Source organism: Chiloscyllium punctatum, chromosome 25 (genome assembly GCF_047496795.1).
Source record: "Chiloscyllium punctatum isolate Juve2018m chromosome 25, sChiPun1.3, whole genome shotgun sequence".
NCBI lineage: Eukaryota > Metazoa > Chordata > Chondrichthyes > Orectolobiformes > Hemiscylliidae > Chiloscyllium > Chiloscyllium punctatum.
In genome coordinates, this window is record NC_092763.1 from 41150449 (window position 1) to 41175637 (window position 25189).

General features: G+C 42.5%; 1 protein-coding gene across 8 annotated transcripts in view; it reads right to left on the reverse strand.

Annotated features, from left to right (window-relative positions):
* nhsl2 (NHS-like 2) overlaps nt 1–25189 on the reverse strand; it is a 355128-nt gene that overhangs the window by 31632 nt on the left and 298307 nt on the right. For 6 of the 8 annotated variants that reach the window (XM_072595118.1, XM_072595117.1, XM_072595124.1 and 3 more), the window contains exon 2: nt 9631–9783. In XM_072595118.1, the coding sequence (XP_072451219.1) occupies nt 9631–9783 (153 nt within the window). Of the gene's footprint in view, nt 1–9630; nt 9784–24447; nt 24651–25189 lie in introns of those variants that run through there. The other 2 variants (XM_072595125.1, XM_072595123.1) reach the window with 2 other exon arrangements.

The window sequence follows — 25189 nt, forward strand, 5'->3', positions numbered from 1 at the left end:
CAGAACATAAACAATAACAAAAAATTATTAACAAGGGAGAAATCAGTATATGATAGAAAGCTAGTGAGAAATATGAAAAAATAAGAGCTTCCATCAGTACTTAAAAATGGGAACAGCAAGTAAAGCAAGTGCTAGTCTGCTAGAAAGTGAGTTGAGGAATTGATAATGAAAAATAAGGAAATGGCAGATGATCTGAGCAAATATTTTGCAACAGTTTCCATTGTAGGCAATACAATTAATATCCCATAAATAATTGTCAATCAGGAGGTGAAAGAGAGGGAGGGACTTAAAACAGTGAAAATTATCAGGGATAGAGTACTCAAAAACAAAACACTATTCAAAATAAAAACCTGTTAAGGGGGAAGGTGGTGACATTGTGGTAATGTCACTGGATGAGTAATCCAGAACCCCGAGCTAATCCTCTGGCAAGTGACACGGCTTCAAATCCCATCCTAGCAGCTGGCAAAAGTTTAAGTGAATAAAGAACTAGAATTAAAAGTTAGCTAAAAAGCAACCATGTAACTACGGTTGCTAGTTGGTGAACTAGATGGATTTTTATAATGTCCTTTAGGTAGGGAAATCTGTTGTCTTTACCTGATCTGGTTTACATGTGACTCCACACCCATATCAATGTGGTTGACTCCTAACTGCTCCTTGGGCAATTAGAAATGGACAATGGTATAGCCAGTGAAGCCCACAGTCCATGAAAAAGATTTTAAAAGTCCCGGATTTTAATGTACTTTATAAAAACAGAAAGAAGTGCAAATGTTGTATATCAGAGACAAAAATAGAAATTGTAGGAAAAGCTCAGCAGATCTGGCAGCATCTCTGGAGAGAAATCAGAGTTAACATTTTGGGTCAAGTGACCCTTCCTCAGAACTTTATCCTATCATCTTAAAATACGGATCTTGTGAGCTACTCATGCATTTGTTTCAAGTTTGATTTTCTGAAAAGGTCCTTTCAGATTGGAAGATAACAAATGTGATTCCTCATTTCAAGTTAGGAACGAGACAGAAAAGTAGGAGAATACAGCAGGCCAGCTAGCTTAAAATTGGTCATAGGAAAAATGCTGAAATCTATTATTAAGGTCACTCAGAAAAATCTCAGTGGAATCAGGAAGAGTCAATATGGTTTTATGAAAGGGAAATCATCTGTGACTGATCTATTGGAGTACTTAGATTTTCAGAAGGCATTTGAAGAGGTGCCACAGTAGTTATTATATCAAATGAAAGACCATGGCAAGAAGGTTACATAGCAAGCAGAACACAAAGATTAGGTATAAAATGGGTCCTTTTCAGTTTGGGAAGATATAATGAGTGTTGTGCAATGAGGACAACACCGTCCAAGCTAATAAATTACCCCTACTTCCATATGATCCAACCTTGTGAATTAACCTTTTATGTAGCACCTTGTCAAGTGCTTTGCAGAAGTCCAGATATATTACATCTATAAGAGCTCCATTATCCACTTTGCTTATTACATCTTCAAAGAGCTCTAGCAAATTAGTCAAACATGATTAGCCCTTCATAAAACCATTCTGTCTTTGAAGATGCATTCACTGAATTTGACCAGCTATTAGATTAGATTAGATTAGATTACTTACAGTGTGGAAACAGGCCCTTCGGCCCAACAAGTCCACACCGCCCCGCCGAAGCGTAACCCACCCATACCCCTACATCTACATCTACCCCTTACCTAACACTACGGGCAATTTAGCATGGCCAATTCACCTGACCTGCACATCTTTGGACTGTGGGAGGAAACCAGAGCACCCGGAGGAAACCCACGCAGACACGGGGAGAACGTGCAAACTCCACACAGTCAGTCGCCTGAGGCGGGAATTGAACCCGGGTCTCCGGCGCTGTGAGGCAGCAGTGCTAACCACTGTGCCACCGTGCCGCCCACAAAGCTATGTGAGGTGAATTTTAACTACTTCTGCATTATACCCAGGTTTTGGGAGTTTGATTCGTGGCCTTGACAGAAAGGTTCTCTTTTTCCTCTGCCTTCTCAGAATTTGGCTGGACAGTCTCCTGGCCTCCTCCAGGTCCACAACCTCTCTGCTCTTATATAGACTTTCTCAACCAGAGCCTCCAGTGCATTCCAGCTTTTCTTTTGCTGAACTGGTGTCTTTCCAGGCCTGACTCTCTTGTCGATTGCCTTCCAGTAGTTACTCGAGTCAAAATTAATTTCTGCTTTCAGAGATGCAGGCTGATTTTAATTAATTCTCACGATTTTGGGGCAGCTGCTATGGAGTGCAACCACATGGTGCTGGCTCCACACTCCAGTCAGGGTAACCAGCAGTTGGCATCAAGTTGGCACACTGCCTTCATCAGAAACAATGAACATGGGTTCAATCGTTCATCACAGTTCCACCAAAGCCGTAGTGACTTAACAAAAATTCACAGCCTAATTTTCACAATCCTAAATCTCTGCTATCTAAAGTAGTAATTTTCATAGAATCCATACAGTACAGAAAGAGGCCATTCAGCCCAACGAGTGTGCAACAGCCCTCCATTTTATTACCCTATCCCCGTAAACTCACATTTAGCATGGCCATTCCACCTAACCTGCACATCTTTTGACGAGTAAGATGATCTATTTACAGTTACATGTCCAATGGAACATTTAAGAAGAGTGATGTGCATTATCAGACAAAAAGCCAAAATGTTGGGAATGCTCAGCAGGTGGTGCAGAATCCAGAGAGAGAAATCATGTTTACGCCTCATTGATCATACATAACATCCAGGAAAAAAATAGAAAAACTTCAGCAATTGAAAGTGGGCAGATAAGGAAACGAAGAAAGGGTAACATTCATCATGTTGAAGAGAGGAAAGACGAGATGACCAAAGAGTTGGTGCAAGAAATATAGAGTGGAAGTAGAGCAAGGGACAAAGAGGAGATATGATAAATGATTCCCACTTGAAAAGTATGAACAGGTAAACAAGAATAACATCAAAACCTGTAAAAAAGGAAACAAAAATGGGGTAGACATTATGGTTTGGAACTGATAAAATCTATACTGAAAAATATCACACAGAGGAAAAAGGACAGAATTGTAAAGACAGGTGACAAATGGCTCAGGATAGCACTTGGGAAATCAGAGATTTTCTGCATCATTGTCATTCAATTGACACATGGTCTCCCGAGTACAGCTGACTCCACCTTGATCAGTGAATACAATATGCTGAATTATATGTCTAACTCCATCCGGTTCCGATGAATGGTCACACACATGAAGCATTAACTTTGTTTCTCTCTCCAGTGAAGCTTCCAGATCTATTGACTATGTTATTTCAGATATCCAGTATCCACAGGATTTTTCTTTGATTTGGCAAAAAAGGCATATTCATCTATCACCCAAGCTGTAACACACTATATGTGAGTAGTTCTCAATTTTTTTTAGGTTGAAGGATAGTTTAAAATTTATTTAGTAATCCTAGACTCGACAGCTAAACTATATCATTACAATCTACCTGTAATGGTTAGCTGCCATTGTTAAAAAGTTAATGGTAACATCACATTTTAATGATGCTTCTCAGAAAACAGGTTGTCACTCTGTGAGATTCAGGTTTCCTGCTTCTTACAGTACAGTCTGTCTATCGTTGGCAGGAGTAAAAAGTAGGATCACAGAGTGCCAGGGCCTGAAAGAACAAGAATCCAGGAAGCAGTAGAGGCTTAAGGACAACAACACCTGAAGAGAGCAGATGCCTAGAGTGGGAGTACAGTGAGCGTAGGAGTACAGGGAGCAGGGAGTGGGAAGAATGCAGGAGCATAGAATGAAAGCCCAAGAATACAAGAAGGGATTAGAAAGAGAGAGTGGGAGCACAGAGAGAGAAAGATAGTGAAGGAATGGAGCAGAAGATGTTGCAAGAGTGAAGCAAGCAGAAAGTGATTGAGGTCCGGGAGGAAATAAGTGGGAGTTTAGTGTGGCACTGGTCACCATTCACTCAGTTGCTCTCAATCATCATCCCTGATATGGCCTGCCACATCATTCACTTGTAAGGCCCTCCCTGGGTCACAGACCCCAGAAAGTCTCTTCCAATTGTCATGGACCCAGTTTGAAAACTATTATGAAAAATAAAATCCACTTCTGTTAGCAATACATCACATATTTTCTGGCTTAGCAGGGCAGGAGTTCACAAAGCTACAGCTGGGATTAGGATCCTAGAGAAAGAAGCAGCAGCAAAAACTGAAAAGCAGTTGGTGCTCAGTGCAATGCTAAGCTGAGTATGGTTACAGTGGGTTGTACTTCAGCCAGAAGTGCCACATAGATGACTGATCTTGACCACTTCCGGAGGTCCCCAGGTCACAAATGCCAGTCTTCTGCCAATTTGATTCACTCCATGTAATATCTAAAAATGATTTACGGTACTGAATAATGTGTAGGTGTTGACAACATTTTGGCAATTGTAATGAAGACTTGTTTACCAGCATTAGCTGAGTTCCTAACCAAGCTGTTCCAGTCATCTACCTGGTAATGTGGAAAGCAGCTCAGGTATGCCCTGTCCACAAAAATCTGGACAAACCCAATATGTCCAATCACTGTCTCATTGGTCTACTCTTGATGATCAGCAAGGTGATGGAAGGGCTGGTTGGTAGTGCTGTCTAGTGGCACTTGCTCAGTATTAATTTGCATACTGGCACTACAGGTTCTGTTTGGGCCACTCAGCTCCTGCCTGAATGACAGCCTTAGTCCAAACTTCGACCAAAAAGCTGAACTTTGGAAATAAAGATGTGTGAGGGTCTGCCCTTGACAATATTTTACCAAGTATGGCATCAAAAAGTGCTAGCAAAACTGTAATCTTATCAGTCAAAAGTAACATAAGCGAAATAAATTTAAGGGGTGGAAGGGTAACTTGATTATGTGGACAAGTATCTAGGGATATGTGGGAAGTTATAGATGCCACTGGTGACTCAACTAATTATATACAAGAAATTTCACCAGTTACAGAAACTTGAGCTCCATTATTTGGAGCTTGAACAGCTGCTGGAGTCACTCTGGTTCACAGAAACCACATTAGAGAGATGGTCCTACAATAAACTAGGATTTTGAGGCAGAATAAGGACTACCAGATAATCCAGGAGAAGTAGGCAATCAGTGCAGGAATCCCTCTGGAGGTCCTGTTCATGAATCAGTGTTCCATCAATACGCTAAGGCAGTAGGTTCTTTGGAGGAGCATATTCAATTCAAGGAACCCTGGGTGGTTTAACTATGCAGGAAGGGAAGAACACAGGAGAAGCAGTTGTGATAGGGGATTCGTCGGTCAGAGAACACATAGATGTTTCTGCAGCTTTAGTTGTGACTCTAGGGTGATATGTTGCTTCTCAATTAAGGATGTCACACATCGACCGCAAGATATGCTTCTGGGAAAATGTGAACAACTAGAACTTATTGCTCATTTTGCTACCAATGTCTTAGGTAGGAAAGGGGATCCGATTCTGAAAAGCAGATGATTTTTAGGGAGTTAGAAAAAGGTAAGGTATGACTTTTAAAATAATGAGAGGTTTAAGCTTGGTTAAAAAAAGAGGTAGGGAAGACAGAGTAAACACATCAGATATTAAGAAGGGTAAAGAAGGGAGAGACCCTGGCCTGCTTGTCCATAGCTCCTTAAAGGTGGAAGGACAGGTGTATAAGGCGATAAAGAAAGCATATGTAATGCTTTCCTCAATTCAACAATGTATACAGTACAAATGCAGGGGTGTCAATGATGAAGCTGTATAAAATGCTGATTAGGGCAAGCTAGAATTGTGTGTACAATTTTGGTCACCAGATTAAGGAAGGACAAAATTACCTGCAGAGAGTACAGGTGAGATTTACCAGGATATTGCCAGGGCTTGAAAACTGCAGACAGGATGAAAGACTAGATAGGCTACGGTCACCTTCCATAGAAAAGTGAAGGCTAAAGGATGATTAAATGAAGCACTCAAAATTATGAGGGGCCCAGATAGAGTAGGCAGTGAAGACCTGTTTCCTCCAGTGGGGAGATCAATTGCCAACAGCACAGATTTGAGGTCACTGAAAGAAGTTTTAAGGGGGACGTGAGAGAAAAAGATAGTGTGGTGATGGCAGGAATTCACTGCCTGGTTTGGTGATGAAGGTAGAGACATTCAACTTGTTTAAAAAGGAACCGAGATCTGCACCTGAATTATTATATCCTGCAAGGCTACAGATAGAGGCCTGGAAAATAGAAGTAGAGGGGGGACTAGATTATTTTTTAGCCTGACAAAGATGCAATGGGTTAAATAGCCTCTTTCTGTACTGTAACCTTTCTATGATTCTATGAAATCAGGGGGAAATCTGTCCTCTAGTTGGAAGATCGTTGTAGTTATTGGAGGTCATCCATCTCCGTTCCAGGCAATCAGTGCAGGAGTTTCTCAGGGTAGTGTCCGAGGTGCAATCATCTTCAGTTGCTTCATCTATGAGCTTCCTGAATAGAGTCATAGAGTCATAGAGATGTACAGGATGGAAACAGGCCCTTCGGCCCAACCCGTCCATGCCGACCAGATATCCCAACCCAATCTACTCCCACCTGCCAGCACCCGGCCCATATCCCTCCAAACCCTTCCTATTCATATACCCATCCAGATACCTCTTAAATGTTGCAATTGTACCAGCCTCCACCACATCCTCTGGCAGCTCATTCCATACACGTACCACCCTCTGCGTGAAAATGTTGCCCCTTAGGTCTCTTTTATATCTTTCCCCTCTCACCCTAAACCAATGCCCTCTAGTTCTGGACTTCCCGACCCCAGGGAAAAGACTTTGCCTATTTATCCTATCCATTCCCTCATAATTTTGTAAACCTCTATAAGGTCACCCCTCAGCATCTGACTCTCCAGCGAAAACATCCCCAGCCTGTTCAGCCTCTCCCTGTAGTTCAGATCCTCCAACCCTGGCAACATCCTTGTGAATCTTTTCCGAACCCTTTCAAGTTTCACAACATCTTTCCGATAGGAAGGAGACCAGAATTACATGCAATATTCCAACAGTGGCCTAACTAATGTCCTGTACAGCTGCAACATGACCTCCCAACTCCTGTACTCAATACTCTGACCAATAAAAGAAAGCATAACAAATGCCTTCTTCACTATCCTATCTACCTGCGACTCCACTTTCAACAAGCTATGAACCTATACTCCAAGGTCTTTTTGTTCAGCAACACTCCCTAGGACTTTACCATTAAGTGTATAAGTCCTGCTAAGATTTGCTTTCCCAAAATGCAGCACCTCACATTTATCTGAATTAAACTCCATCTGCCACTTCTCAGCCCATTGGCCCTTCTGGTCCAGATCCTGTTGTAATCTGAGGTAACCCTCTTCGTTGTCCACTACACCTCCAATTTTGGTGTCATCTGCAAACTTACTAACTGTACCTCTTATGCTCGCATCCAAATCATTTATGTAAATGACAAAAAGTAGAGGGCCCGGCACTGATCCTGGTGGCACTCCACTAGTCACAGGCCTCCAGTCTGAAAAACATCCCTGCACCATCACCCTTTGTCTTTTACCTTTCAGCCAGTTCTGTATCCAAATGATACAGCCAGTTCTCCCTGTATTCCATGAGATCTAACCTTGCTAATCAGTCTCCCATGGGGAAGCTTGTCGAACACCTTACTAAAGTCCATATAGATCACATCTACTGGTCTGCCCTCATCAATCCTCTTTGTTACTTCTTCACAGAGACTCAATCAAGTTTTTGAGACATGATTTCCCACACACAAAGTCATGCTGACTATCCCGAATCAGTCCTTGCCTTGCCAAATACATGCACATCCTGTCCCTCAGGATTCCCTTCAACAACTTGCCCACCACTGAGGTCAGGCTCACCAGTCTATAATTCCCTGGCTTGTCTTTACCGCCCTTCTTAAACAGTGGCACCATGTTTGCCAACCTCCAGTCTTCTGGCACCTCACCTGTGACTATCAATGATACAAATATCTCAGCAAGAGGCCCAGCAATCACTTCTCTAGCTTCCCACAGAATTCTCGGGTACACCTGATCAGGTCCTGGGGATTTATCCACTTTTAACCGTTTCAAGACATCCAGCATTTCCTCCTCTGTAATATGGACATTTTGCAAGATGTCACCATCTATTTCCCTACAGTCTATATCATCCTTATCCTTTTCCACAGTAAATATTGATGCAAAATATTCATTTAGTATCTCCCCCATTTTCTACTGATCTTTGAAGGGCCCTATTCTCTCCCTAGTTACACTTTTGTCCTTAATATATTTGTAAAAACCCTTTGGATTCTCCTTAATTCTATTTGCCAAAGCTATCTCATGTCCCCGTTTTGCCCTCCTGATTTTCCTCTTAAGTATAATCCTACTTTCTTTATACTATTCTAAGGATTCACTCGATCTATCCTATCTATACCTGATATATGCTTCCTTCTTTTTCTTAACCAAACCCTCAATTTCTTTCGTCATCCACCATTCCCTATACCTACCAGCCTTCCCTTTCACCTTGACAGGAATATACTTTCTCTGGATTCTGGTTATCTCATTTCTGAAGGCTTCCCATTTTCCAGCTGTCCCTTTAGCTGCGAACATCTGCCTCCAATCAGCTTTCGAAAGTTCTTGCCTAATACTGTCAAAATTGGCCTTTCTCCAATTTAGAACTTCAACTTTTACATCTGGTCTATCCTTTTCAATTCAATTTAAATCTAATAGAATTATGGTCGCTGGCCCCAAAGTGCTCCCCCACTGAAACCTAAGTCATCTGCCCTGCCTTATTTCCCAAGAGTACCTTCTCTAGTAGGTACATCCATATACTGAATCAGAAAATTGTCTTGTACACACTTAAGAAATTCCTCTCCATCTAAACCTTTAACACTATTGTCTCCAAACCCTGTCCATTATTAACAAAACATATGCCAGGCATGACTCAAGCGGACTTGAGATGACTGATACCATCTAGAACAAATAACCCAATTAATTGCCATATTAGTCACAATCATTAGTATTCAGTCCCTACATTGGAGGAGTGACAGCATTGTACATATACCATCCACAAAACACACCACAACTATTTAGTCAGCACTTGTCAAAGCCACAATTTCTTAAACCAAGAAGGACAAATCGCGCAGTAGAGTCATGAGACTACCACCACCTCCTGAAGTTTGACCTAGCAACAGGTTCTCTTCCAAACCATACAGCATTATGACTTGGGATTATATCAACATTACTTCTCAAAATTCTGGAACTCCCTTCCTAATGTTCCTATGAGTTCCTATACACCACATGGCCTGCAGGGATTCAAGATGGTGGCTCACCACCACATAAACAAGCGCAGTTAGGGATAGGCAAAAAAAATGCTGGTCTAGCCAATGATGCTCATATTGCATGAATGAATTAAAATAATAAAATAAAACTTAAACTTACTGTTTAGGATCAGAGTTGTACAATGGTCATTTTGACAAGGTACCAGAAGTTACTAACAAATACAACCATAAATACAGAGGAAGAGAGAATTAATCCAAAAAAAACAAATGACTTGGCTGCTTCCGTTGACAACATGGCTTCATTCTACCCCCTCTTTCCTGAGAAATGACACAGCCAATCTATATTTAACTGTTTAGCCTGACATTTCCATCACAAGTCACGCCATTAGATTCAGTTTGTTTTTACCTTGAAGCAGAGCTTGAAGGTTGAGCTGCGCTTCTTGATGCAATTCCTCCACACAGGGTGGTCTGGTAGAGGAGCTGAACACATTTACATTTTGTTGCCATAACGATTTGAAATGGGCAGTCCTCTTACTCTCCTGTTCCAAGTTTGATCCAGCTGAAGACAATAAATAAATGTGTACATCAATATTAGTCCAAAAAGATGACAAGAAGCAGGCTGTAATGGAATATTTAAGGAATGTGGCTGGAGTTCAAATGTAGCTTTTATTTGCTCTAGGTTAAACAGATAAATTCACTATAAACTTCAGTTACTCTACCGACTTCGATGCATGGAGTTTTGTGCTGCATCACCCTTTATCGCTGATATAAACAATAATGTGAGCATCCATTGGTATGCCATATAAATCAGCAGGAAATGTAAAATACCAGCATCCTGTGTCAAGTCTTTACAATCAATTGCAACTAAAGTACTGAGTCTCCTCCAGCAGCAACAGGCAATCAATGAATCAATAAAGTATCTTTGAACATGTACAGATATTGTGGAACTCCCCAGTTAGTTTTTAATTTGCAAAACAAAGTGGAGACAGACATGAGCTGAATATACCAAGCTCCAAACAATATAAATGGCAATTAGATTAAATATAATGCAGCCACAACCTCCAAAGATTTTGTGAATGAAAACCATCCTGGAGAGCATCTAAAATGATCAGTTACATAGAGTGCTGTACATGGTCATAACCTAACTTATGACAAGTCATGATCAATATTTCATGAGTTGCACGCCAGATAAAGAAATTTAAAGATAGAATTTTCCTTCCCTGATGTGGCATGAGTAGTGGCAAGAAAGATGGGAAAATATTATGAAAATGAAAAATAACTCCAGTACAGTAGCTCAGTGGTTAGCAATGCTGCCTCACAGTGCCAGGGACCTGGGTTCAATTCCTGCCTCAGGTGACTGAGTGGAGTTTGTGCATTCTTTCAGTGTCTGTGTGGGTGTGCTCCAGTTTCTTCCCACAATCCAAAGATATGCAGATCATCAGCTGAATTGGCCATACTAAATTGCCCACTGTCAGGTAAGTATAGGGTAGGGGAATGGGTCTGGGTGGGCTACTCTTCAGAGGGTCAGTGTGGAATTGTTGGGCCAAATGGCCTGTTTCCATACTGTAGGGAATCTAATCAATAACTATTTTTCCACTCAAGTTTTTTCTAATAACTTCAGAATCTTCTGGCCCCTTCCCTAGTTGGACTATTGTTGTGCTGCTCTAGAAAACCTTCCTGGATGCTCCTTACAAATTCTGCCCCATCCACACCTCTGACACTAAGTGTATCCCAGTCAATGTTGGGAAAATTGAAATCTCCCAAATCCACCACCCTGTTGCCTCTACATCTTTCCATAATCTGTTTACTTATTTGTTCTTCTACCTCACGCTCATTGTTGGGAGGCCTGTAGTACAGCCCAACAATGTAACTGCACCCTTCTTATTTCTCAGCTTTACCCATAATGCCTCACTGCACAAGCCCTCCATAGTGTCCTCCTTTAGCAAGGGTAGTATGGATATTCCAGGTAACTACAGGCCAGTGAGCCTGATGTCAGTGGTGTGAGAGTTGCTGGAGAAGGTACTGAGGGATAGGATCTATTTATATTTGGAATTGGCAACATGGTTTTGTGTGGGGGAGATTGTGCTTTACCAACTTAATAGAGTTCTTTGAGGAAGTGATCAAGTTGTTAGATGAAGGAAGGGTTGTAAATAGAATATAGAACATAGAACATAGAAAAATACAGCGCAGTACAGGCCCTTTGGCCCTCGATGTTGCGTCAATCCAAGCCCACCTAACCTACACTAGCCCACTATCCTCCATAAGCCTATCCAATGCCCGATTAAATGCCCATAAAGAGGGAGAGTCCACCACTGCTACTGGCAGGGCATTCCATGAACTCACGACTCGCTGAGTAAAGAATCTACCCCTAACATCTGTCCTATACCTACCACCCCTTAATTTAAAGCTATGCCCCTCGTAATAGCTGACTCCATACGTGGAAAAGGTTCTCATGGTCAACCCTATCTAAACCCCTAATCATCTTGTACACCTCTATCAAGTCACCCCTAAACCTTCTTTTCTGCAATGAAAACAGCCCCAAGTGCCTCAGCCTTTCCTCATATAATCTTCCTACCATACCAGGCAACATCTTGGTAAACCTCGTCTGCACCCGTTCCAGTGCCTCCACATCCTTCCTATAGTATGGCGACCAAAACTGCACACAATACTCCAGATGCGGCCGCACCAGAGTCTTATACAACTGCAATATGACCTCAGCTATAACTCCCTGCCTGACAGGTACATATTTATCAAGGACACTTTAACAAGGGATTCCAATTCCTTATTAAACCACGGCTCCCTCACATGACCCTTTCCTCCCTGCCTGACAGGTACATATTTATCAAGGACACTCAATAGTTGCTCCTTGAACAAGCTCCACATATCAATTGCACCCTTGCCTTGAAGCCTACTTTTCCAAGCCACGCATCCTAAGTATTGCCTCACTGCATCATCATTTCCCTGCCCCCAGCTATAACTCTTGCCCTGCAGTGCACACTTATCCCTCTCCATCACTAGAGTAAAAGTCACCGAATTGTGGTCACTGTCCCCAAAGTGCTCACCTATTTCCAATTCTAACACCTGGCCTGGTTCGTTACCCAGAACCAAATCCAGTATGGCCTCACCTCTTGTTGGCCTGTCTACGTATTGTGTCAGGAAACCCTCCTGCACACATTGGACAAACACCGACCCATCTAACGAACTCGAGCTATAGCTTTCCCAGTCAATATCAGGAAAGTTAAAGTCCCCCATAACAACCACCCTATTACTTTCACTCTTCTCCTGAATCATCCTCGCAATCCTTTCTTCTACGTCTCTAGGACTATTAGGAGGCCTATAGAAATCTCCTAACAGGGTGACCTCACCTTTCCTATTCCTAAACTCAGCCCAAACTACCTCAGATGGCGAGTCTTCATCCATCGTCCTTTTCACCGCTGTAATACTATCTTTGACAAGCAATGCCACATCTCCCCCTCTTTTAACCCCACCTCTGACCCTACCAAAACATTTAAACCCTGGAACTTGCAACAGCGAATCCTGTCCCTGTTCTACCCATGTCTCCGTAATAGCCACAACATCAAAATCCCAGGTACCAACCCACGCTGCAAGTTCACCTACCTTATTTCGTATACTTCTTGCACTGAAGTATACACACTTCAAGCCACTTTCTTGTTTACAGGCACCCTCCTTTGAGATTGATGCCATGCTCCTAACCTCCCTACACTCCAGGTCCTGCACCCTAAAGCTACAGTCTAGGTTCCCATGTCCCTGCAGAGTTAGTTTAAACCACCCCCCCCCCCCCCCCCCCAAGAGTACTAGCAAGCCCTCCCCTCTCCTTATAAATGTCATAGACATGAACTTTAGTAAGGTGTTTCATAAATTTCCTGATGGCAAACTAATGGAGAAAGTGAAATCACATGGTGCAGCAGGGTGTTCTAGCTAGGTAGATAAAGAACTGGTTGAGCAACAGGAGACAGAGAGTAGTAGTTGAAGGGAGTTCCCAAAAAGGAGAAAAGGTGACCAGTGGTGTTCCACAGGGATCAGTGCTGGGGCCACTATTGTTTGTGATATACATAAATGATCTGGAAGAGAGCCTAGGTGGTCTGATCAGTAAGTTGGCAAATGACACAAAGATTGGTGGAGTAGAGTCATAGAGATATACAGCATGGAAACATTTGGTCCAACCCGTCCATGCCGACCAGATATCCCAACCCAATCTAGTCCCACCTGCCAGCACCCGGCCCATATCCCTCCAAACCCTTCCTATTCATATACCCATTCAAATGCCTCTTAAATGTTGCAATTGTATCACCCTCCACTACAGCTCATTCCATACACACGTGAAAAGGTTGCCCCTTAGGTCTCTTTTATATCTTTCCCCTCTCATCCTAAACCTATGCCCTCTAGTTCTGGACTCCCCGACCCCAGGGAAAAGACTTTGTCTATTTATCCTATCCATATCCCTCATAATTTTGTAAACCTCTATAAGGTCACCTCTTAGCCTCCAATGCTCCAGGGAAAACAGCCCCTCTCCATGTAGCTCAGATCCGCCAACCCTGGCAACATCCTTGTAAAGTTTTTCTGAACCCTTTCAAGTTTCACAACATCTTTCCAATAGGAAGGAGACCAGAATTGCACGCAATATTCCAACAGTGGCCTAACCAATGTCCTGTAAAGCTGCAACATGACCTCCCAACTCCTGTACTCAATACTCTGACCAATAAAGGAGTCGCAGGTAGATAGGATAGTGAAGAAGGCGTTGGGAATGCGATAGGTGGAGGGAGGTCAAGGTGAGGGTGATAGGCTGGAGTGGGGTAGGGGCGGAGAGGTCAGGAAGAAGATTGCAGGTTAGGAACGCGGTGCTGAGATCGTGGGATTTGACTGGGACAAGTTGGGGGGAGGGGAAATGAGGAAACTGGAGAAATCTGAGTTCATACTTGTGGTTGGAGGGTTCCCAGGCAGAAGATGAGGCGCTCTTCCTCCAACCGTCGTGTTGCCATGGTCTGGCGATGGAGGAGTCCAAGGACCTGCATGTCCTTGGTGGGCCGCAATATCCCCCCAGACATAGTCAACGATGCCCTCCACCGCATCTCTTCCACTTCCCGCTCCTCCGCCCTTGAGCCCCGCCCCTCCAACAGCCACCAGGACAGAACCCCACTGGTCCTCACCTACCACCCCACCAACCTCCATGTCCAGTGTATCATCCACCGTCATTTCCACCACCTCCAAACAGACTCCACCACCAGGGTCATATTTCCCTCCCCTCCCCGATCAGCGTTCCGAAAAGACCACTCCCTCCGTGACTCCCTCGTCAGGTCCACACCCCTCACCAACCCAACCTCCACTCCCGGCACCTTCCCCTGCAACCACAAGAAATGCAAAACTTGCGCCCACACCTCCCCCCTTACTTCCCTCCAAGGCCCCAAGGGACACTTCCATATCCGCCACAAATTCACCTGCACCTCCACACACATCATCTATTGCATCCGCTGCACCCGATGTGGCCTCCTCTATATTGGGGAGACAGGCCGCCTACTTGCGGAACGTTTCAGAGAACACCTCTGGGACACCCGGACCAACCAACCCAACCACCCCGTAGCCCAACACTTTAACTCCACCTCCCACTCCACCAAGGACATGCAGGTCCTTGGACTCCTCCATTGCCAGACCATGGCAACATGACGATTGGAGGAAGAGCGCCTTATCTTCCTCCTGGGAACCCTCCAACCACAAGGGATGAACTCAGATTTCTCCAGTTTCCTCATTTCCCCTCCCCCTACCTTGTCCCAGTCAAATCCCTTGAACTCAGCACCGCCTTCCTAACCTGCAATCTTCTTCCTGACCTCTCCGCCCCCACCCCACTCTGGCCTATCAGCCTCACCTTGACCTCCCTCCACCTATCGCATTCCCAACGCCCCTCCCCCAAGTCCCTCCTCTCTACCTTTTACCTTAGCCAGCTGGACACACTTTCCTCATTCCTGAAGAAGGGCTTATGCCCGAAACGTCGATTCTCCTGTTCCTTGGATGCTGCGAGACCTGCTGCGCTTTTCCAGCAACACATTTTCAACTGTAAATGGAAGAACCTTGGGAAAAGTTGATGAATGGAGAGATCTGGGAATTCAGGTCCATTGTACCCTGAAGGTGGCTGCACAGGTGGATACAATGGTCAAGAAGGCATATGGTATGCTTGCCTTAATCGGACAGGGTATTGATGAGAAGAGGTAGCAGGTCATGCTGAAATTGTACAAAACTTTGGTTCAGCCGCATTTAGAATACTGTATGCATTTCTGGTCACCGCATTACCAAAACGATGTGGACACTTTGGAGACGGTGCAGAGAATGTTTACGAGGATGTTGCCTGGTATGGAAGGTGCTAGCTCTGAAGAGAGGTAGATAAAGTTAGGTTTGTTTTCACTAGAAAAAAGGAGATTGAAGGTGGACCTGATTGAGGTCTACAAAATCATGAAGGGTATAGACAGGGTGAGGGATTCAATAACAAGAGAGTATGCATTCAAAGTGAGAGGAGAAAAGTTTAATAGGGATACGCGCTGAAAGCACTTTACACAAAGGGTGGTAGCTGGAACACGTTGCCAGCAGAGGCAGGCTTGGTCAATTCATTAAAGGTGCGTCTGGACAGATGCGTGAGTAGATGGGGGAGCACAGGGATATAGATCCTTAGGAATTGGGCAATAGGTTTAGAGACAGCGAGAGAGACACAGAGCCACAGAGACACAGACAGAGAAACGTTCTGGGATTTACATATTAATGAACCAAAACCTGCAAACCATTCTAAAAGATGAAAGACTGAAAAGCAATCTTGGTTTGCTCAATTTTTTTTAAATTGCATGACATTGATCTTTTGCTAAACATTCTGTGTCCTATGATCCTGCCCCACTAGTTACCTGCTGAAGAAGAAGTACTCTGAAAGTTAGTACTTCCAAATAAACCTGTTAAGACTATAACCTGGTGTTATGTGATTTTTAGCGTTGTCCACCCCAGTCCAATACTGGTACCTCTACATCATACCTCCACAACATTCATCACTTCTGCTTCATTGATTTGCTGTTCACCTTTCAAACACCGGTCGTTATTTTAGTTGTCAAAATATACTTCTGAAAGTAGCAAAGTTTTGTTCAGCTCAGTTACCAGTAATTTAGTTATGGATTCAAATTTTTTGCTGAACACATTCTCCTTTACAAAGCACGGAATATTTTTTACATGTCTAATCACATGTATGACTTTTAAGGACTTTCTATCATATCTTTCATTGTTGCTTTGCCCCACATGTAACATTACCATTATGGTAAAAACAATGACTGCAGATGCTGAAAACCAAATACTGGATTAGTGGTGCTGGAAGAGCACAGCAGTTCAGGCAGCATCCAACGAGCAGTCTGTTCCTGTTCCTTCAGGCTCCTTCCTCAAATTTTCTCTCAATATACACTCTCTATATACACCCATATGATATGAAATGAGTTACATCTAAGGAATTTTCAATATCTCAGGACGGTCTAAAGAATTTTACATTCAACAAAATACTTTAAATTTGTGGCCACTGTTATAAATGATTCCAATTTCAGGGGATTGAGATAGATGTGTGAAGAGTTTCCTGATTGGTCATTGACCCACACTTGGATTATTTCTCTTCAGTTGACTGATTTCAGGCTGAGATTGATCTGCTTCCTTTTGGACCATTGGGTCTTGTGATGTCTACATAACATAGTAGGTGGAAGTCATCACAAAATGAAGAACATCTATTATTTGCCCTACAGTTATCAGTCCCTCACATGAATGCAGTGATAAAAACATCATTAGATCATTGACTTAAAGAATGATATAATCCAAGAGGTGTGAGAGTGTTTTGATCTGAGATGCCTCCACATGGGTTTTTTGTAGTATCTCCAGCAGAAGAGGGGGTTTGTTATTATGAGGCTATGCTGAACTCAATTTTGTTGGTAGAAGAATACCATTTGCATTAGCTTTCCAAATAGTTCCACTGCAGACAGTGGAGTCACAGTCAACCCTGGCACTAAAAGCACACTGAAAATTATGTTTTCTTCTAAGATAACAGAGAGAATTTCATCAAGGTCAGAAGAGAACTTCTCTTTAAGATCTTGTTCAGAATCAATGGTTGGGATATAACTACAGATGTTGGTAGCACATTGGTTACAATCAATGAGGTAAAAACAATGACTGCAGATGCTGGAAACCAGATTCTGGATTAGTGGTGCTCGAAAAGCACAGCAATTCAGGCAGCATCCAAGTAGCTTTGAAATCGACGTTTCGGGCAAAAGCCCTCCTCTACATTGGGGAGACTGGGTGCCTCCTAACAGAGCGCTTTAGGGAACATCTCCAGGACACCCAAACCAATCAACCACACCGCCCCGTGGCCCAACGTTTCAACTCCCCCTCCCACTCTGCCGAGGACCTGGAGGTCCTGGGCCTCCTTCACCGCCGCTCCCTCACCACTAGGTGCTTGGAGGAAGAACGCCTCATCTTCCACCTCGGAACACTTCAACCCCAGGGCATCAATGTAGACTTCAACAATTTCCTCATTTCCCCTTCCTCCACTTCACCCTAGTTCTAAACTTCCAGCTCAGCACTGTCCCCATGACTTGTCCAGACTTGTCCTACCTGTCTATCTCCTTTTCCACCTATCCACTCCACCCTCTCCTCCCTGACCTATCACCTTCATCCCCTCCCCCACTCACCCATTGTACTCTATGCTACTTTCTCCCCAGCCCCACCCTCCTCTAGCTTATCTCTCCATGCTTCAGGCTCACTGCCTTTATTCCTGATGAAGGGCTTTTGCCCGAAACGTCGATTTCGAAGCTACTTGGATGCTGCCTGAACTGCTGTGCTCTTCCAGCACCACTAATCCAGAAGCACATTGGTTACAGCTGAGTTTGCAGAAGAAGTGTCCCAAGTCTTTAATTTCCACAACTGGGGAGTTTGGATAAAGCATCCTAGATCTTATTCTTGATATCAGAGTAACTGTCTGCCATTTCTTTCAATCAAAAGTTTATCTCCCTGATTATTTCGTCAGCTGCTTCTCTAAGAGAGATTTCATGGAGGGTGCAATGCCAATTTGGAACTCAAACAGCTCACATACAGTTGCAGTTCCTCTTTTCAGATGCCTTGAGATTATCCGAGTGTTCGAATGCTCCAAGTTTCAAAGTTTAAAGCTCTCTTTCTTTGACTACTAAGATGGTGATTTTGCAGGGTGTGGTTCCTGAGCTAGGAGAAAGTGGAACAATATATTTTTAGATCACATTCTAGCATTGTCCTCATTTGGGCTGTGCAGGGGACATCCTGAAGAGGCCTGACAAGCTACAGTCTGCTCTGATAGAACACGATAGCTCTGTTCCTTGCGATCCCGTGTTATATGAAAATCATATAATAGCAGCACCATTTAAAACGGTGGGACCATAATCACGTTATAGCCAATACAGGTAAGGAAAGTTCATGTTCTACAAATAATGGTCGAAATTCTTCAATCACATTATAGCCAATTTATGTTGAAGAAACTCGTGTTTTAGCAGACCTGACTGTACTATGTACAGGTATTGGATGAAAGCAAAAGCAAAATACTGTAGATGCTGGAAATCTCAAATAAGAACAAAGTAAAAGCTGGAAAAACTCAACAGGTCAGCCAACACCTTGCGGAAAGTGTTAGATTCCAACAGATTGTCCACCCAGCAGCTGCATGATATCAGTTCAGCACAAACATTGATTCTTTCAGAGCCCAATCCCAGACAGACTCATAGTCATGAAGTCATAGAGATGTACAGCATGGAAACAGACCCTTCAGTCCAACCCGTCCATGCCGACCAGATATCCCAACCCTGTCTAGTCCCACTTGCCAGCACCCGGCCCATATCCCTCCAAACCCTTCCTATTCATATACCCATCCAAATGCCTCCTAAATGTGGCAATTGTACCAGCCTCCACCACATCCTCTGGCAGCTCATTCCACACACGTACCATCCTCTGCATGAAAAAATTGCCCCTAAGGTCTCTTTTATATCTTTCCCCTCTCACCCTAAACCTATGCCCTCTAGTTCTGGACTCCCCGACCCCAGGGAAAAGACTTTGTCTATTTATCCTATCCATGCCCCACATAATTTTGTAAACCTCTGTAAGGTCACCCCTCAGCCTCCGATGCTCCACGGAAAACAGCCCCAACCTGTTCAGCCTCTCCCTATAGCTCAGATCCTCCAACCCTGGCAACATCCTTGTAAAGGTAGGTCATGTAGTTGCATTTTGCCTCTGTTAACTTCTCATATTATATATGCCACTTTCTTTGATATGTAGCTTTTTATTTAACAAATGATGTTGCCTGTGATTTTTAACCTCCTGAGTGGCTTACAGATGTCTTTATCATTCCAATTCCTTTTCTAGCCCATAGCTTTAGTTATCACTGCATGTTTTTTGATGAATTTGTATCCATTTATAGCAGTTCAAATCTTTGGTCACATTAACCCATCTTTCAGGCCAATGCTACCTTAGCCATTTCCCTGATCCGTTTATTTGAGTAGCAATTGATTGTGGCCACTTTTTGAGCACATTCCTGTGGTAAGCAAGCAATACATATCGAAACTGCAAGTCACCAGAGGCAGCTTGCTAATTTTGTGGCATCTCCAAATCATGCTAATTTTGCGGAGACTAATTTCAACTGCTCACTTTGTTGACAAAGGCCCTTTGAAGTATTATAAACTGTGAGGACAGACCTTCACAAGGAAAGAGTCAGGTTAGTGGAATGCATGCAGGACAGATGAAAATGAGTGCAATGTAAAGCAATATATGTTGGTAGGGAGACTGGGAAGAAAGGTAGTATAACTTAAAGGGTACAATTCTAATATTAGGAGAGTGGATGTGGTGGTGGGAGAGGATTCTTTTGGGTGTGTCCCTGTAGGAATAATGTAAAGCCAGGATGAAAAAGACAAGATATTTTCTTCTGGCTGTTAGTTAACTACAGTATCTGCTGAAGAAACATGCTCTGCTCCTCGCCCCACAAATTAGGAGAAATGTTTTACATATTTAAAGGTGCACAATGACTATTCCCAGTGCCCTTGGAGAAAGGGAGTCAGCACCATAAAAAGTAGTGCTTTTGGCTCCATTCTGTCCTGGAAAAGGGATCAAACTTTTCAGTCATTGAGATGGGTATCATCTATTTCAGTCTCAATAATCCTGTTTCAATCATTTACTGCTTCATTCCTGTGCTGTCCTTTCTGAGACCATAACCACTTCCTTTAATGTTTTGATCAACAAAATGTTTAGTATCATTTCTCGATTTACAATATCTGCCTCTCTGATGCGTAAACAACCACAAACCTTATTATCCTTATAAGTTATGCCTTACAGGTAATGTAAAGTTTTATACAAAATTGTCTATCAATGATGAAAAATAGGATCACCCATCCACCATCCCTCGCACCCATCTCCCAAATTCCCTCAACTCCCAGTTTCACCTCAATTTTTAACTTAAGCCATGACGTTTTTCTCCCTCCAGGGCTACAGTTAAGGTAAAGGCTCTTGAGTTGCCTGGGTGATACACAGCCCAGTTGAAAATCCTTGATGGCCAGTATGTGCCAAAATGCCTCACAAAATAAGAATGGATGGAACTCCTTAAGATTTAACAGTTAAATAGAAAATAATGGTAAGGCAAATGCAGATTGAACCAAATATGTTAGAAATATCTCGTTACTTATTTCTTTTTTTGAATGAACTTTTTTTTTCTGAAGCATTTGATAGCTGACTTTTTTTTCATTTTTTATGAATGTGGCAGAAAATCATCTGGCAAATGCCAAGCTTAAATCATGATAGCAACACAAGTTTAGGAAGTAGCATTCAGCATCATTACTGAATAAGATGTAAGGGCTCCAAATTGAACTCTTGTATCTGCACTTCAAACAATAAACTGCACCCTGACCTCTTTACATTCTTCCTTCTTCTACGTTTCATCTCTCTTGCACAACTATGTTCTGTGCAGATCTGTACATTTTTACAATCGCTCCTTTAAAGTCATTCTAATCACATCCTTTACAATGGTGATTCAGAAGACTGAAAAGCAGAAATCAATTGGGGGATAAATCTCAGATCAAAATGCTCATAACGTTGAAATTGCTTTGACTGATTGTTAAACCACATATTGCATAGAATTACATAGAAATTACAACATAGAAAATGACTGTCCAACCGAAGCATTCTGCATTGTTATTTATTCAATTGCTTAATGTTTTAGGCAGTTCAGGTCAGCATATGAAGAACTGAAAAACTCAAATTTGTAGTCTAATTAAGTATATGCTCATGGAAAATTCTCCAACTCTGCAATTAGGCAAATCAGCAAGGTCAATTATTTAGAACTGTTAATTTCATGAGTGAATCACAAAACCATCCTGAAGTCAGAAAAAATATCTGGTTGGCTAGGAAGAGGAGGAAAATTTAGGGAGAAAATTATCACCCCATCAATCGTCATATTTAAACAAAATAGGGTGGCAACAAATAAAAAAGGCTTGGATTTTCATTCTGGGGTCAAGGATATGCCGAGAGAACAACATCTGGATTATGACAGTGCACTTTGTCAGAAACAAATCACTACATAATTTTTATAGTGTTACAATTATAGGGTTTAGAAGATTGTCATTTTGGGAATGTGTCGTTCAGTTAAGATAAACACAGGAAATCATTTTACTTGTTCTAAAGCCTGCGTGACTCCAAAACTAGGGTGTTTGATTACTAGAGATTGAAGAGGATCCAGATCGTTTGATTGGAAAGAAGGTGTAAGGTGTTTATACTTGGAGACAATGGCAGAAGCCTTTGTGCGAACAGTGGAAATGAGTCTCCAAAGTTGCAAAAGGTTTTGAAAATATCAAGCTGTAAAAAAGCTGTGCTCTAAACTAGACGAAAGTGAGGACTGCAAATGTTGGAGATTAGAGTCAAGAGTGTGGGAGCATCTGAACTGTCCATTGACTTCTAGGATAAAAGAGATGCGAGGTCTCATGGATAGCTAATCACCATTTTTCCTGAATTATTAGCTTATATGTTTCAAGTTGCCACGTTATATGGGCCAATGGGCTGAGGAGTGGCAGATGGAGTTTAATTTAGATAAATGCGAGGTGCTGCATTTTGGGAAAGCAAATCTTAGCAGGACTTATACACTTAATGGTTAGGTCCTAGGGAGTGTTGCTAACAAAGAGACCTTGGAGTGCAGGTTCATACCTCCTTGAAAGTAGAGTCGCAGGTGGATAGGATAGTGAAGAAGGTTTTTGGTATGCTTTCCTTAATTGGTCACAGTGTTTAGTCCAGGAGTTGGAAAGTCATGTTGCAGCTGTACAGGACATTGGTTAAGTCATTTTTGGAATATTGCATGCAGTTCTGGTCTCCTTCCTATCGGAAGGATGTTGCGAAATTTGAAAGGGTTAAAAAAAAATTAAAAGGATGTTGCCAGGGTTGGAGGAATGAGCTATAAGGAGAAGTTGAATAGACTGGGGCTGTTTTCCCTGGAGCATTGAAGGCTGAGGCATGACATTTTAGAGGTTTACAAAATCATGAGGGGCATGGATAGGATAAATAGATAAAGTCTTTTCCCTGGGGTGAGAGAGTTCAGAACTAGAGAGCATAGGCTTAGGGTAAGGGGGAAAGAAAGGGACCTAAGGGGCAACTTTTTCACGCAGAGGGTGGTGCGTGTATGGAATGAGCTGCCAGAGGATGTGGTGGAGGCTGGTACAATTGCAACATTTAAAAGGCACCTGGATTAGGTATAGGAATAGGAAGGGTTTAGAGGGATATGGGCCAAGTGCTGGCAAATGGGACTAGATTAGGTTGGGACAGCTGGTCGGCATGGACGAGTTGTACCGAAGAGCCTGTTTCCGTGCTGGACATCTCTATGATTCCAGATAGAAACTGTTCTCTGTTCTACTCTGCAAGATTAGGATATTCTTCAAAACTCAGAGACAGAGCTAACCTGTCAGGAACTGGGAGAGAGAGTGCAGCTAGAGGTTGAAACTTTGCGGTTCACCATTGCAGGGATGTGGGTGGTAGCTTGTGTTCAAATTGGAAGGACCACACTCATAGGAATTAAAATGAGGTTATAAGGTTTGCTTAGCATGAGCTCAATAATGTAAAACTAGAAAGAGGGAAAAGTTATTCATTATTGTTTAAATTATAAGTTGTCTATATAAATGGTATTCAGTCAATAGTGTTATTAGTCTTGAGTTACACTAAAAGTCTTAAAACATGACATCTCATGTTAGCCTTTTAGCTATTAAATCTTTCTGGCGCACAGGTCCTCCTGCATTGGCCATTAACATTTTCAGTCAGCATGAGGCAGAAACTTTGTGGACAGCTGCCATTCCATTCCTGACAGGATCTGCTTGAAAATGGCTCAATGGTGGATGTTGCTCTCCAATTAGTACATCAATAAATGACAAGATATTCCAGGCCTGCCCCACTCTAGTCCTGTCCCTGCTGGCCTTCAAAATGTTCAACCCAGAATGCCAGGTCATAGCGCCAAATCATTTGAACTATTTCCTTTCATTCCAATCAGTAGGTCACACAGATTAAAATTGAAACAATGCTTTCATTCAGATAGAACAGGTTGCATTTCCTAATGACTTCCATGGGGTATTCCAAAGTGCTTCACACTCAATTAATTATTTGTCATACTTACTTCTTGTGCCTATATTAGCAAATGCAGAGGTTAATTTATACACAATATCAAACAAACAGCAGACATGTTGACAAGCAAGTCATTCTGTTTCTTTCATAGTACTATTCATGTTCAAGTATTACCCTTAAATTCTTTATATTCACCTAAACAATAGCTCCTTGTAAATTTCACTGAAGAGACAGTATCTCTTACAGTACTCCCATTATACTACATTGCAACGTTAGACTAAATTATGACAATTTTCTGGATGGAAATTTGTGTCAGAGATGCTGTGAAACTGGTGGTGTCAGATCAAATGCCTGTTATCCATAGCACCTGATATTTAACTGCAGACACTGCAATTAAATGGAATATCAGGCACTGAGCCTAACTGGCAGATGATCTGGCACTGCCCAATTTGTGCCATCACCCACAAAACTCTTCTCCTAAAAGTTAAAAAGCATCAACATTGCAATAAAGTTGCAGGTACTTTGCTTTATACACCTCCTGGGCTGAAGTAAGATAATACAAGAAACAAAATAGTATATAAACTAAAGGAAAACTGTAACTCACACAACTATTCAGCCGATGAGTGTACCCATCCATCCAAGCCACTAACTTCCAGTGATTGCACTTACTTTGAATTGTTCCAGCTACAATGTATCAATCCAGGCTTTCAGTAAACAGCAGCACATGACACCTCAGTGTACAGGCTGTCTGCAGCTAGCAAAAACACTATTCACTGGGAACATGTGGTTGATATATAATGAGCTGTTCGAAAAAATGAGTTTCGTAGTTCCTCAAATGTCTGCCATTTCATCAACCGCTTTTTTAAGTAAACAAAATATATAGAGACATCACCACACCCCGTAAAAAAAGAAGATCTAGCCACTTTATTTCACTTTCAGAAGGGAAGGGCGGTTCTCCAAGTGTCAGTTTGTAAATACCTCAATCACTATGCATGTACTCCCTCTCCATCGAAGTACGAAGCTGCCCTGACAGCAGGGTTCTGCCCCTTTCTCACTAAAAATACTCCTCTGCAACTTATAAACAGTTCTGTTGTGATACCGCTCAATGATCTGAAAGTGTTGGAGGCTGTGAAATTAAGATAACTTTATCTTCCGGGACATCAATGCCTCAAATTAGGTATTTTCTACTACTGAACCCTTCATACTAGCTGGTACAAAAACTTACTCAAGAATAAACCATGTTCTAGTGTTGGTTGTCTCCCCACATCGTCCCCACTGACCCCTGTCTATGAATGCAGAATATACTGTAAGTGCAGAAACAAGGAGGCAGAACTTTTACCTCAACA